The 16,118-nt window shown below is 46.1% G+C and overlaps 1 protein-coding gene across 1 annotated transcript in view; it reads right to left on the reverse strand.

The window, feature by feature from the left end:
* VAPA (VAMP associated protein A) overlaps positions 1 to 16,118 on the reverse strand; it is a 79,723-nt gene that overhangs the window by 16,247 nt on the left and 47,358 nt on the right. The window contains exons 3-4 of the mRNA XM_056521563.1: positions 11,822 to 11,925; positions 9,937 to 10,017 (exon numbers count right to left, since the gene is read on the reverse strand). Of these exons, the coding sequence (XP_056377538.1) occupies positions 9,937 to 10,017; positions 11,822 to 11,925 (185 nt within the window). The remainder of the gene's footprint in view (positions 1 to 9,936; positions 10,018 to 11,821; positions 11,926 to 16,118) is intronic.

A 16,118-nucleotide genomic window follows, 5' to 3' on the forward strand; every position in this document is an offset into this window, starting at 1 on the left:
ATCCGCTTGGATCATCAAGAAATCTGTGAGGGCTTCTCTCTGTTCGTACAACATATGGAGGGTGGAATTCCAACATGTGGCAACGTCACAAATAAGAATATGTTGGGGGATACAGTTATGACGCTGCAGCTCAAGGATGGTGTGCTTTCCGGTGTACGAGTGACTGAAGTACATGCAAAGTTTCCTTCCCATTGTTAGGAACACTTCAGGAACTGCTTCACAACCAGATTGAACATGTGTGCCATGCAAGGTGCATGGCTCAGCCTTCCCAGTCGCAGCGCATGCAAGATGTTCTTCCCGTTGTCAGTCACCATGGTTCCCATTTGCAGTTTTCGTGGAGTAAGCCATGCTCAGATTTCTTTACAAGTGACTTGGCAGTTCCTACCCTGTGTGACTTTTCACCAAGGCAAACCATGTGAAGAACAGCGTGACACCGCCGTGCCCTGCACACATGGTATGCTGAAGGGCCACTGAGACTTGTATGGGCAGTGGAGGCTGAGGACATGGTGGAGGATGAGGAGGCGGAGTCGCACACTGTCATCACAGGACCAACGGCCTGAGAGCGTGGAGGAGGAAGCGGCGTGACCTGTCCAAGTTGGTGTTGTGGCTGTGCAGGAACCACAATCACCCAGTGAGCCGTAAAGGACATGTATTGTCCCTGACCATAGTTACAGCTCCAGACGTCGGCGCTGCCGTGCACTTTGGTACACACCGACAGGCTCAAAGACCAGACTACCTCCTCTTCCACAAAATTGTGCAGGGCTCATACTGCCTTCTTCGCAAAGAAATGACGGCTTAGCACTCTCCACCTCGGCTCCGCACAAACCATCAGTTCTCTGAAAGGTGCATAGTCCACCACTTGAAAAAGGAGGGACTGCAGCACCAGCAACTTGGACAGGAGCACATTCATCTTCTGCGCCATTGGATGAGTGGGCGCATACTGTTGTCTCTTGGACATGGCTTCGCCGATGGATTGTTGGCGGAATGGCTAACAAAGTAGGAGGTGCAGAAGCATCTGGAACGACAGAAGGAGGGTATGAAATACAGCTCCCTTCGGCTGAGGTGGTGGAGACTTGGCTGGCTGAAAGAGGGAGCGGCGTGCCACTGGGTGATGCAGCAAGCTGGACCACTACATCAGAGCCACGGTTCTCCCAGGCCGCTTTATGGTGGCGAAGCATATGTTGACACAGGGCCGTGGTGCCAACATTGGGAACCTGGCCACGCTTCACCTTCTACAGACATATCTTGCATGTGGTTATGTGAACCTCCTCCGGATGCTTGATGAAAAACTGCCAGTAACGCAGAGTAACTGATTTTCCCACCAACAGCCCGCACTAGTTGACTGCCGCCGTCTCCAGGAATCCCTGTTCCACTACCTCCGGGGAAGATAGGCTGCTGCGAAGCAGGTGCTCTCCCCCAGGCACTTTGGCTCCAGAATTTCCACTTCTACCACCATGCTGACTGCCAACCATGCTACCACATTGCTGGCTCAGCTACTGCCTCACGGGCAACTTGCAACTCTCTTCTCCTGATGATGAAGCCCCTTCTGCACACGGCTCCCAAATGCGATCAGATTCATCATCAACAAGTGACTGCACGTCACTGATGTCCTCCTCAGGTTCCTCAACAGTGTCTGCTTCAGGACCCTGAACCCTGGCAACACCGCCTCCCACCTCACTCTCCTCATCACTACTTGCCCGACTAGTGGAGGAAGCAGCAGGTGTCTCCTCCACTTGTTGGCTGGGCAGTAGCTGCTGACTGTCCTCTATTAGATCGTCCTCAGTGAATAGTGGAGCTGAACCCACAGCATAAGATACTTCTGTAGGGGAGGGAACAGTATAAGACAGAGGCAATTGGAGGGCAGGGAACAGCATAGGACAGAGGCAATTGGAGGGCAGGGACTGCTCCAGGGCCATGCCAACTGAGGGTTGTGTCTGAGAAACCCACCGACTGTTAACTGGGGGTATCAGACGTCACTTGTGATGAAGTGGATGACCGTGTTAACCAATCGATGACAGCAGATGGGTTGCTGGTCAAGAAACAACCACTAGCTGATACCGGGAGCTCAGGCCTCTCGCTGCGACTCCTGCTGCCACTCACCCTTAGTCTGCTGCGACCTCTGCCTGATGGATTTAGGCCTCTGCCACTCCTCTGTGCAAATCCTGGCGCTTCTCTGCCTGACATACTTAGTGCGTATATGAGGGGAGTACAATACGCTTTATACAGTATTTGCCTAGAACAGCAGCAGGTGTGTACTTTTGCCTGGACTTTCACAGTATCTAGGCCCTTGTCAGATTAACAGGTTTAAAATAGTACACTACTTAGATGTAGGTATGTGGTATGCACTTATGAGGGCAGAAAAATGCACTACAGTACGCTTAATAAACGTATTTGAGTAAAACACCAGCCAATTACTACTTTTGACTGTCCTTTCACAGTATGTAGGCCTTTGACAGATTAACAGATACAAAATAGTACACTACTTAGATGTGGTATGCACTAGAGATGAGCGAACTTACAGTAAATTTGATTCGTCACAAACTTCTCGGCTCGGCCGTTGATGACTTATCCTGCATAAATTAGTTCAGCTTTCAGGTGCTCTGGTGGGCTGGAAAAGGTGGATACAATCCTAGGAAAGAGTCTCCTAGGACTGTATCCACCATTTCCAGCCAACGGGAGCACCTGAAAACTGAACTAATTTATGCAGGATAAGTCATCAACTGCCAAACGGAGAAGTTTGTGACGAATCGAATTTACTGTAAGTTCGCTCATTTCTAGTATGCACTTGTGAGGGCAGAAAAATGGGCTACTGTACGCTTAAAAAAAAATAAAAAAAGCTGTGTACTAAAGACAAAATTTCACTCAGTGAAAGACTATTAGGAATGGACTGTTATTATACCGTCTACAGACTGGTATACCCAGTAGATGATTTGTAGTGGAACAAAGACACAGAATTGTGCTGAAAAATTATTCCTGCCTCCTCTGCTAAGGTTTATGAAGTTGAGGCATCTTGTTAAAATGTATGAGGCAACACACAGCTCTCTCCCCCTTTCTGTAATACAATGCTGAAGAAAGTAACTGGGAGGTTTATGGCTGCAGTAAAAATCCTTTTTAGTGAAAAAAACACTGCTCTCTGTCCATCATAATGCTGATGTGACTAGGATGTGAAACACTGCTGGAATGAGCTTGTCACACACAGCGATGTCCGTCCTATCTGTATGCAGAGTAACGAATGATATGACGAGCCGCAAAATGGCTGTTGAATATATAGGGCTGTGACATCATAGGGGTGACTGGCTGCTGTTAGGCTGCATCCTGCATGTGATTCAGGGACATCCGGCCTACTTCCCTTCCCGCCTTACCAGCATTCCTTGCCCCATGTACTGACACGTGGATCCGCCATTTTAGATGCCCTGGACAGCAGTAAATGGAGTTTAATGAAGCGATACATGCGCCGATATTCACATTCGATGCGAATCGAATAGTTCACGAAATTCGTAATAAATTCGGGTTCATCAGCTTCAATTCACTCATCTCTAATCCACACCCAGGTAGATTAGCTACAGTGCCATGGGTTGCAAACTTTTTGATAATGTTGCGCACTGTAGACAAAGGCAAATCTAGATCTCTGGAGATGGACTTGTAATCTTGAGAATGTTGATATTTTTCCACAATTTTGGTTCTGAACAGACAGTTCTCTTCTCCTCTTTCTGTTGTCCATGCTTAGTGTGGCACACACAGACACACAACGCAAAGACTAAGTGAACTTCTCTCCTTTTTATCCGCTTTCAGGTGTGATTTTTATAATGCCCACACCTGTTACTTTCCCCAGGTGAGTTTAAAGGAGCATCACATGCTGGAAACAATCTTATTTTTCCACAGTTTTGAAAGGGTGCCAATAATTTTGTCCAGAAATTTTTGGGGGGAGTTTGGTGTGACATTATGTCCAATTTGCTTTTTTTCCTCCTTTTTTGGTTTAGTTCCAATACACACAAAGGGAATAAACATCTGTATAGCAAAACATGTGTTATTGCAATCCTTTTCTGTGAGAAATACTTTTAATTTTTTTAAGATTTCAGAGGTGCGAACATTTACGGTCATGACTGTAGGTTCCTGTACAAAAAGCATTGATAACTACTGCAGGTGTATGCAGGGGTTAACTGTGGTTAAATAATAAATTACAATAATACGTAAAAAAAAAAAAACTTGCTCCTAATTTTTATGCTCCTAGATTTAAAACTAATTTGTCGAGCCCTGCTTGGAAACCAAGATCTTTACAGGGCAGGGAATATTTTCTAGATACTATTGTAATATGGGCATCCTGCTTAGGGGCCCTATCCAAATTAGCTCACATGGGACCATCAAAAGATATATTTCCTCTTAATTGCCGAAGGAACAAAAGTCTTAAATCGGGTTTGGACCACTCTTTCAAATTTAACCCCTTAAGGACCAGGCCATTTTACACCTTAAGGACCGGAGCGTTTTTTGCAATTCTGACCACTGTCACTTTAAACATTAATAACTCTTGAATGCTTTTAGTTATCATTCTGATTCAGAGATTGTTTTTTCGTGACATATTCTACTTTAACTTAGTGGTAAAATTTTATGGTAACTTGCATCCTTTCTTGGTGAAAAATCCCAAAATTTGATGAAAAAAATGAAAATTTAGCATTTTTCTAACTTTGAAGCTCACTGCTTGTAAGGAAAATGGATATTCAAAATATATATTTTTTGGGTTCACATATACAATATGTCTACTTTATATTTGCATCATAAAATGTATGAGTTTTTACTTTTGGAAGACACCAGAGGGCTTCAAAGTTCAGCAGCAATTTTGAAATTTTTCACAAAATTTTCAAACTCACTATTTTTCAGGGACCAGTTCAGTTTTCAAGTGGATTTGAAGGGTCTTCATATTAGAAATACCCCATTAAAAGACCCCATTATAAAAACTACACCCCCCCCCAAAGTATTCAAAATGACATTCAGTATGTGTATTAACCCTTTAGGTGTTTCACAGGAATAGCAGCAAAGTGAAGGAGAAAATTCAAAATCTTCATTTTTTACACTCGCATGTTCTTGTAGACCCAATTTTTGAATTTTTGCAAGGGGTAAAAAGGAGAAAATGTTTACTTGTATTTGTAGCCCAATTTCTCTCGAGTAAGGACATACCTCATATGTCTATGTTAATTGTTCAGCGGGCGCAGTAGAGGGCTCAGAAGGGAAGGAGCGACAAATGGTTTTTGGGGGGCATGCCGCATTTAGGAAGCCCCTATGGTGCCAGAACAGCAAAAAAAAAAAAAAAAAAAAAAACACATGGCATACCATTTTGGAAACTAGACCCCTCAGGGAACGTAACAAGGGGTAAAGTGAACCTTAATACCCTACAGGTGATTCACGACTTTTGCATATGTAAAAAAAAAATTTTTTTTACCTAAAAATGTTTGTTTTCCCCAAATAGCGGAAAATACCCCCCAAAATTTGAAGCCCAATTTCTCCCGATTCAGAAAACACCCCATATGGGGGTGAAAAGTGCTCTGCTGGTGCACTACAGGTCTCAGAAGAGAAGGAGTCACATTTGGGTTTTTGAAAGCGAATTTTGCTCTGGGGGCATGCCGCATTTAGGAAGCCCCTATGGTGCCAGGACAGCAAAAAAAATAAACACATGGCATACCATTTTGGAAACTAGACCCCTCGGGGAACGTAACAAGGGGTAGTTTGAACCTTAATACCCTACAGGTGTTTCACGACTTTTGCATATGTAAAAAAATATATATTTTTTTTTACCTAAAATGCTTGTTTTCCCAAAAATTTTACATTTTTAAAAAGGGTAATAGCAGAAAATACCCCCCAAAATTTGTTAGGCAATTTCTCCCGAGTACGGCGATACCCCATATGTGACCCTAAACTGTTGCCTTGAAATACGACAGGGCTCCAAAGTGAGAGCGCCATGCGCATTTGAGGCCTAAATTAGGGACTTGCATAGGGGTGGACATAGGGGTATTTTACGCCAGTGATTCCCAAACAGGGTGCCTCCAGCTGTTGTAAAACTCCCAGCATGCCTAGACAGTCAACGGCTATCTGGCAATACTGGGAGTAGTTGTTTTGCAACAGCTGGAGGCTCCGTTTTGGAAACAGTGGCGTACCAGACGTTTTTTATTTTTATTGGGGAGGGGAGTGGGGCTGTGTAGGGGTATGTGTATATGTAGTGTTTTTTACTTTTTATTGTGTGTTAGTGTAGTGTTTTTAGGGTACAGTCGCATGGGCGGGGGTTCACAGTAGAAATTTTGCCGCACCTCAAACTTGCAGCCGGATACTTACTGTAATCCTCCGCCCATGTGAGTGTACCCTGTACATTCACATTGGGGGGGGGGGGGGGGGAACATCCAGCTGTTGCAAAACTACAACTCCCAGCATGTACGGTCTATCAGTGCATGCTGGGAGTTGTAGTTTTGCAACAGCTGGAGGCACACTGGTTGTGAAACACCGAGTTTGGTAACAAACTCAGTGTTTTGCAACCAGTGTGCCTTCAGCTGTTGCAAAAGCTACAACCCCCAGCATGTACGGACAGCGGAAGGGCATGCTGGGTCTTGTAGTTATGCAACAGCTGGAGGCATACTACTTTGGCTGGGGATGCTGGGGATTGTAGTTATGCAACAGCTGGAGACACACTGGTTTGCTACTTAACTCAGTGTGCCTTCAGCTGTTGCAAAACTACAACTCTCAGCAGTCACCGACAGCCAACGGGCATGCTGGGAGTTGTAGTTATGCAACCACCAGATGCACCACTACAACTCCCAGCATGCACTTTAGCTGATTGTGCAAGCTGGGAGTTTTAGTTACACAACAGCTGAAGGTACACTTTTCCATAGAAAGAATGTGCCTCCAGCTGTTACAAAACTACAAGTCCCAGCATGCCCATAAGGGAATGCTGGGAGTTGTGGTGGTCTGCCTCCTGCTGTTGCATAACTACAGCTCCCAGCATGCCCTTTTTGCATGCTGGGAGCTGTTGCTAAGCAACAGCAGGAGGCTGTCACTCACCTCCAACGATCCTCGCCGCACAGGTCAGTCCCTCGTCGTCTCCGCCGCCGCCGCTCCTGGGGCCCCGATCCCAACAGGGGCACCGGGGATCGGGGTCCCCAGCACCCGGGGTGCACGTCCTGCACCCGCTCACGTCCTCCGGAAGAGGGGCGGAGCGGGTTGCGGGAGTGACACCCGCAGCAGGCGCCCCGATTGGTCGGCCGGTAATCCGGCCGACGAATCAGGGCGATCGTGAGGTGGCACCAGTGCCACCTCACCCCTGCTGGCTCTGGCTGTTCGGGGCAGTCTCTGACGGCCCCGATCAGCCAATAATTCCGGGTCACCGGGTCACTGGAGACCCGATTGACCCGGAATCCGCCGCAGATCGCTGGACTGAATTGTCCAGCGATCTGCGGCCATCGCCGACATGGGGGGTCATCATGACCCCCCTGGGCGATATGCCCCGATGCCTGCTGAACGATTTCAGCAGGCATCGGGCACCGGCTCCGCTCCAGATGGTTGCGGGGGGCCGGTAAAACACATGACGTTCTCATACGTCATGTGTCCTTAAGGACTCGGAAATGGAGACGTATGAGAACGTCATGTGTCCTTAAGGGGTTAAAGCCTCTATTTTTATGCACTGGGAATGCCGTTTTATGGACATGTATCAAGACATTCAAATAAAATATCATGCACAGTTTTAGGGTCCACAGGTTTTTCCACCTTCATAGTAAGGATCGACCGATTAACGGTTTGGGCGATATTATCGGCCGATAATCCCGATTTTGGGCATTATCGGTATCGGCAATTACCTTGCCGATAAGCCGATAATGACCCCCCAACCCCCCGCACCGCCCCAACCCCATTGCCTCCCCCATCCCCGGTTTTATAATTATCTGTTCCTGGGGCCCGAGGTCCACGCTCTGGCTCCTGCTGCGTCCTGCGTTACGCTGTGCGCAATGACGAGTGTCGTGACGCGACGTGACGTCACCGTCAGTGCGCACAGTGACAGCTCAGGAGGACGCCACCGGAGCCAGATGTAGAGTGGACCCTGGGAACAGGTAATTATAAAACCGGGGATGGGGGAGGCAATGTGGCCGGGGTGGTGCGACGCAGCGCGGCGGTAGGTGGCGCGGAGCGGTGCGGCGAGCGGTGCGGCGGTGGGGGGTGGCGGTCATTGGACTCAGGACCCCCGGACAGGCAGGGGGAGAGAAGCGGGTGGCGGCGGCGGTCTATGGCACCGCAAAAGCCACTGCAGTTCATTGATTTAAAGCGCCCGTTTTAAATCAATGATCTGCAGCGGTGTCGGGGGGGATAAATAGCCGATAACTTATAACGGAATATCGGTATAAGTTATCGGCCATCGGCCCTAACCTCCACCGATTATCGGTATCGGCCCTAAAAAAACGATATCGGTCGATCCCTACTTCATAGTAGGTCTAACAGTCTTAACCAATTGCTCAACTTCTTCCATTAAAAATAACTGCTTTCCTAAAGCCTCTTTTCTTCCACTGACCAATGAACTAGCAGAGCCAGTTCAATCCAATTCCAGTACTTCCTTGTTCTCCGACACATATACCTGCATATACTGCTGAAGATGGATTAGGTTACTCCAGATGCCTCAGCAAATATCAAGCCCAACTCTGGACCTCCTGTCTGATCTTTCCTCCGAAGGACATATACAAGGAGGGAGAGTCTTCCACTATAATCTTTTCCACATATAACTTGCAAGTCAATTTCATGTAATCCACAGCCAAAGTCTTGCTACATCTTACACTCTATAAAATGCGTTTTTTAAGTAGCTTTTATAGTGACCTCCTCGCCCTAAAAGAATAAAATCAGTGTGGCAGAAAACAAGTGGAATAAACTCACCAACTCCAAAAAAAAAAATCTCGTACTGTAGCCTGGGAGAAAACTTGTGTTCCAGAATCCACAAATTCCTTTCTGTTTGGGTCGCCACTAGCAATCATCATGCAGACAAAGTTCCAAATCGAAAGCCAAACAGTTTTCTAACCGCTGGCTCCCTCCAAGAGACTGAATAAGCCAAGCAGCTCATTTAACCTTTCCCTTCCCTGTAGTCTAATGTCTCCTCTTGGTCATCTCCAAGTTACTTATCCTCCATTGTGGTGTTGTGGCAAAGGGGGGGGATTTCATTTTACAACTTTGCAAACCACCAACAGCTGAGGTGAATCCATGTTAATATTACATGCTGCGTCAAAGCTGTAGCAATCACATTACAAAGCAAGGAATTACAGCATAGGAGATTTTAAAAAGATCATGGAATTGTGGCAGTAAAAATAAATATTAAATTGCCTAAGCCAGTGAGGACTATTAAAAAGATCACCTGTTGCTTCAAATGAAAATGTTGGTGGTTTGTGCACAATGCTTGTATCAGAACTTTCTGCATTCAGCACCAGAGAAACAGATTCCTCTTGCAGACACCAACTCCTACTGCTGGCATAGATAAGTGGTGCTCCACACCAAGCTGATGCTGAAACAAAAAAGTTATAAACTTCGCCAATGGGAACTGCCCTGCTGGCAGAAACTACTCTTTCCTGAACCATTGTGGAAAGGTGGGAAGTTCTATATCAGGTTCCCTATCCTTATCCTGGACCCACCCTCATGATATGGTCATAGGTGAAAAGACATCTCTTAGGCTTCTTTCACACTGCCATTGCACCCTGTAGAGAACGTCAACCCCCCCCCCCCCCCCCCCCCAAGTTTGACGGCCGTCAGACGCTGACGTTTTTCAGCGGGAGAAAAAGACTGTGCATGCTGTATTTTTTCCTCCCAATATTTTCCAAGGCGGCCCTTACACTACCACGTCACAACGGTAGTGTGAAAGAGGCCTTAGAAAGGTAATCCTCTCATTAGGTAAAGTGACAAGCCAGAATATAGATTAAAAGGTTTCCTTACCGGCTTCTCATGTTCATGTGGCATGTCAAACACACACTTTAATTTAGAATCCATAAGATCATCAGGTTTAGCGTCTTTCCACTGCAGTAAAAGAAAAATAAATACACAGATTAGAAAAATACAAAGAAACACTGTCCTGTACTACTAGTAAGCACAAACTAAGGGCACGTTCCCACTTAGCGTATTTCACGCCGTGCAAAACCTGCAGCACCAGCAGTGGGAAATACGCTGCATATCCTTCGCTCACCATACACACAAGGCTTTACGGCGGCAGCCCTATGCCCTGTGTGTGTAACGAGTTTTGTAGGCGGAGCTGCATGTCAGTGTCACGCCGGCACACAGCCCTGCCTCCAAAACTCACTACACGCATAGGGCTGCCGCCAGAAAGCCTTGTGTGTATGGTGAGCGAGGGATAAGCAGCGTATTTCCTGCTGCTGCAGATTTTGCCCAGCGTGAAATACACTGCGTATATGCTAAATGGGAACGTGCCCTAATGGTAAGGAAAACAAAATCAAATAAATTTCATTTTTTAACACTTCAGTTTCCTAGTGTTCTGTAATTTTGAATAATGTATCAGAAGTTTCCAAAGCTTTACTTATGCCGTGAAACTGGCATGACATTTTGGGCCTTCACTTAAAAAAAAAAATTAAATACTCGGATAATCCATCACTAACTGCTCAACAGAAATTCACCCACTCAGACAATAGCAATTAGAGCTGATAGGTAAAGCCAAAAATGTGTATCTCTGTATTTTTCTAAGTTATGGTGGTTCCACGGAATTTTCAAACCCCCAATCATGTGACCCATGGGCGCTGCTTCCCCCCCAAAGTCATGAATGACAGTGGCATTCATCACCCGTAGGGCTCCATGTAAAAAAATAAAAAAACATCTATACTTGAAATTTGACTGGACATGGACTTATGGAATAGGCTATTCCATAACTTTCCTCCCTCCATTATATGGATGTATACAAGCCAGAACACTACGTTACCCTCTGCTTAGCTAATAGACCTATTTGGACACATTTAAAGAGTGTCTGTCAACAAATAAAATGTTTAATATAGTCTTCCTTGTGTAATTAGCAGACACTTTTCCATTCACTTGCTTTTAAAATTAACATAAATATGTTTAAAATGTAATAGAAAAAACAGCCACTAGGTGGCTCTGTTCTGTTCCACAATTAATACAGTGAGTTTGGTCTCCTCCCAGACTGGCAGGAGACCAAACTCAGGAAGGGTTTCTCTGCACTGAGCTTTATTAACAGCTGCACAGAGCCTCATTGAAAGCTGCAAAGAGGCTCACTGTCATTTGCATAGAGCCTCACTGAAAGCTGCACAGAGCCTGAGGTCTTCTATTCATCATAGCACTACAACAATGTGAGGATGGAAGTGGTCCCCCAGCAGGCTTCTGTGATGTCATGCCTGCTGGGAGATTGCACTATGTGAGCAAAAGTAAAAAGGTTGGATACACAGCTTCTTTTTTTTTTAAGGCTGGGAGCAGTGTTAGGAGTAGTTAAGGAACATAGCCTGAGTTAGTTTAGAAAAGTTTGTTTGGCGACAGGTACTTTTTAACATTTATTTCAGGAGTACACTAGACATACATTATATGAATCCAGCCTAATGTATATTGGGGATTATAGCATAGGATTGGGCATATTGGGTTTCAATATGCCCCACTGTTTGTTCCCAGTCAAGATAAGTTTCTGTCAAAAGGCCACTGCCGTAGCTTATTCCTCCAAGCCTACTAAAAAACATGATGGTTTGTTTACAGAGGGAATCAGCAGGCTACAGAATCTACTCAAATATTTGCCTTACATATTTCCTGACTTGGGACTGGGCTTTTTGCATTATAATTTTGCAAAGTTAATTTTTTTTTTTTTACTTACCACTGTTTCCATGTCTGTCATATTTGATGGAGCAAAAATGGTCTGCACCATGAACTTGTGCTTACTCTTTTCATTTGGATCATAGTCAAATGGTTGTAGCATTACTGTTTTAATAAAAAATAAAAAATATAAAGTACATTTTAGTAAAATCATCATATATACTGGAACAATGAGATTTATTTTCTTTGGTTAGAAATATTCCAAATCTATGGATCATTTTCAGTCACTGACATTTTTGCTCAGGGGGACTGGAAAGCCAAAAGGAGCAAAAAATGTAATTTAAAAAAAACAATTTTTTTCTCCAGAGATCACACCTTTTGTTGACTCCCACAACAAATTCTGCGAGTCTGTGCCCATTAAAACCGCAGTAGCCTGTTCTTGGTAAAAGGGAACCAGTCAGCACCCTTATGGCTTAGAATCTCTCCCTGGTACTATGCATTTTCAGAATAAGCAACTTGAATCACGGGTGGATCACTTCATCAAACATAGTTAACTGTACATGCGTAAATAGCCCAAATCAGTTTTGTATCCGGTGCAGTGCCGTAGATTGTGATTTGCCTTAGATTGTGATGGAGTGACTCAGCAGTTTTCCCTGCTCGAGCGCTCCGCCTCCATTACATTCTATAGGCTGACACTCGCACACCACCCCCCCAACCATTGGTTACTGCGGGGGCTGGGGTGTGCGAGTGTCACGTGACATATTTAATCATCAGGCATCGCAGCTCACGGCAGTCTCACTTGGGCTATCACAGGGAGAGGATCTCTCCCTGTGATAGCCCGAAGCTGCACGGAGCTCTCATGGCCTTTGTGGCCCGATTTCGAGAGCGGAATGGAGCCACAGAAGTCAATCCATTTAATGTCCTCCCCGCTGCGCCTGTCAGCTTGTGTGCCCCTCGAACAAGCTGACAGTCAGTGTCACCCGCCAGCGCGATCACTATTCACCGCTAACGGGACCCCTGTGCCCGCTAGCAGTGTTGTGATCCCGCCCGCGGCTCTGTTCCCCGCTCCCTGTTAGCTCAGGGAACAGGAAAACAGATTTAAAGGGCTTCGGGTGCAGGGAGTACTGCGCATGCCTAGGTAGGTAGCATAGATTTACTTTTAGTGTAGCGTAGTTTAGGATTAGTTTGAAAGAGACTACAACTCCCAGCATGCCCGGGCATGCTGGGAGTTGTAGTGCAGGGAAGGGCCCACAACTCCCTGCATGCCCAGACAGCTGAAGGCTGCCTGGGCATGCTGGGAGTTGTAGTTTAGCTGATGGGACCACAACTCCCAGCATGCCCAGACAGCTGAAGTCGGCCGAGCATGCTGGGAGTTGTTGTGCAGTGAAGGCACCACAACTCCCGGCATGCCCAGACAGCTGAAGGCTGCCCGGGCATGCTGGGAGTTGTAGTGCAGGGAAGGGCCCACAACTCCCAGCATGCCCAGACAGCTGAAGGCTGCCCGGGCATGCTGGGAGTTGTAGTGCAGGGAAGGGCCCACAACTCCCAGCATGCCCAGACAGCTGAAGGCTGCCCGGGCATGCTGGGAGTTGTAGTGCAGGGAAGGGCCCACAACTCCCAGCATGCCCAGACAGCTGAAGGCTGCGCGGTGATTCTGGGAGTTGTAGTGCAGTGAAGGCACCTCAACTTCCAGCATGCCCAGACAGCTGAAGGCTGTCCGGGCATGCTGGGAGTTGTAGTTTAGCTGATGGGACCACAACTCCCAGCATGCCCAGACAGCTGAAGGCTGCGCGGTGATGATGGGAGTTGTAGTGCAGTGAAAGGACCACAACTCCCAGCATGCCTAGACAGCTAAAGGCTGCCCAGGCATGCTGGGAGTTGTAGTTTTACACAGGTATAAAGTAGTGTTAGCGCGATTTAAGCGTAGTTAGCGTAGCGTAGTGTTAGCTCAATTTTAGCGTAGCTTTAGTTTAGTGTTAGCGCAGTTTTACATTTTTAGCGTAGTGTACATTTAGCGTAGTGTAGTGTAAGCGCACTTTTAGTGTAATGTGTGAGCGTAGTTTTAGTGTATTTAGCGTAGTGTAGTGTTAGCGTAGTTTTAGTGTAGCTTAGTGTTAGCGCAGTTTTAGCATATTTAGTGTAGTGTAATGTAAGCGTAGTTTTAGCGTACCTTAGTTTTAGCGTAGCTTAGTGTTAGCGCAGTTTTAGTGTATTTAGCGTAGCTTAGCTTTAGCACAGTTTTAGTGTATTTAGTGTAGTGTTAGCGCAGTTTTAATGTATTTAGTGTAGTGTAGCGTTAGCACAGTTTTAGCGTATTTAGCGTAGCGTATTGTTAGCGTAGTCTTCGAGTAGTTAGCGCAGCGTTAGTCTAGTTCTAGCATAGTTAGCGCAGTTGTACACGGGTGTAGTGTAGCTAACTTAGTTTTACAGGCAGATAAAGCGTAGTACAGATAGTTTAGCGTGGGGTGTAGCTTAGCTTAGTAATAAAGTAAAGTGGCTACAACTCCCAGCATGCCCAGACAGCCAAAGGCCGTCCGGGCAGGATGGAAGTTGTAGTTTTGCAAAAGTAGCAGAGGCAGTTGCGCTCTGCTACGTTAATGCAGTATACAGCCATCTGTATAGATGGCTGTATACGGTGATCACAAGGCCACTTACCCACCTCCGTTCCTGCTCCGTCACTGGATGTGTAGCAACGCAGGAAGATGACAGAGCTGGAACGGGGGTGGTAAGTTAGGCTCTCCAGGTACTAATCCATTTTTGTGTGTTTTTCTTCTCATTTCAGATACGTGAATGCGGAGGACTACATCGGAATCGGTGGACTACGACGATGACCTGCATTTTTTCTTTTCTTTTAATAAAATGGTTAACGAGGGCTGTGGGGGAGTGTTTTTCCTAATAAAAATGTTTTAACTTGTGTTTGCTTTTTTTAATTACTTTACAGGCTTAGTAGTGGAAGCCGTCTTGTAGACGGAGTCCATTACCAAGTCGGGGCTTAGCGTTAGCCCCAAAAACAGCAAGCGCTAACCCCCAATTATTACCCCGGTACCCACCGCCACAGGGGTACCGGGAAGAACCGATACCAACAGGCCCAGACCGCCAAATATGGCGCTCTTGGGCCTAGGCGGTAACAGGCTGGCGTTATTTAGGCTGGGGAGGGCCAGTAACGATGGTCCTCGCCCACCCTGTTGCTGTTTGGTTGGTATTTGGTTGAAAATGAAAAGACGGGGAACCACACACACGTTTAAAAAAAAAAAAAAAAGGGGGGGGGGTGTTCCCCGTCTTTTCATTTTCAGGCAAATACAAACCAAACAGCAACAGCCTGAAGTTACCAGGGTGGGTGAGGACCATTGTTACTGGCCCTCCCCAGCCTAAATAACGCCAGCCTGTTACCGCCTAGGCCCAAGAGCGCCATATTTGGCGCTCTGGGCCTGTTTGTATCAGCTCTTCCCGATACCCCTGTGGCGGTGGGTACCGGGGGAATAATTGGGGGTTAGCGCTAGCTGTTTTTGGGGCTAACGCTAAGCCCGGACTTAGTAATGGACTCAGTCTACAAGACGGCTTCCACTACTAAGCCTGTAAAGTAATTTAAAAAAAGCACACACAAGTTAAAACATTTTTATTAGGAAAAACACTCCCTCACAGCCCTCGTTAACCATTACTACTACACCAACTATGTTAGAACTGGACTAACACTACGCTACCCTAACTACTCTAAGACTACGCTGCGCTCACTACTCTAAGACTACGCTAACAATACGCTATGCTAAATACGCTAAAACGGTGCTAACGCTACACTAAATACATAAAAAATTCGCTAACACTACACTAAATACACTAAAACTGCTAACACTACACTACACTAAATACACTAAAATTGCGCTAACACTAAGCTACACTAAAACTACGCTAACACTAGACTACGCTAAATACACTAAAACTACGCTAACACTAAGCTACACTAAAAGTGCGCTAACACTACACTACGCTAAATGTACGCTACGCTAAAAATGTAAAACTGCGCTAACACTAAACTAAAGCTATGCTAAAATTGAGCTAACACTACGCTACGCTAACTACACTTAAATCGCGCTAACACTACTTTATACCTTTGTAAAACTACAACTCCCAGCATGCCTGGGCAGCCTTTAGCTGTCTAAGCATGCTGGGAGTTGTGGTCCTTTCACTGCACTACAACTCCCAGCATCACCGCTCAGCCTTCAGCTGCCTGGGCATGCTGGGAGTTGTAGTCTCTTTCAAACTAATCCTAAACTACGCTACACTAAAAGTAAATCTATGCTACCTACCTAGGCATGCGCAGTACTCGCTGCGCCCGAAGCCCTTTAAATCTGTTTCCCGTT

The sequence above is a fragment of the Hyla sarda genome, chromosome 5, assembly GCF_029499605.1.
Source record: "Hyla sarda isolate aHylSar1 chromosome 5, aHylSar1.hap1, whole genome shotgun sequence".
In the NCBI taxonomy this organism is placed as follows: Eukaryota; Metazoa; Chordata; class Amphibia; order Anura; family Hylidae; genus Hyla; species Hyla sarda.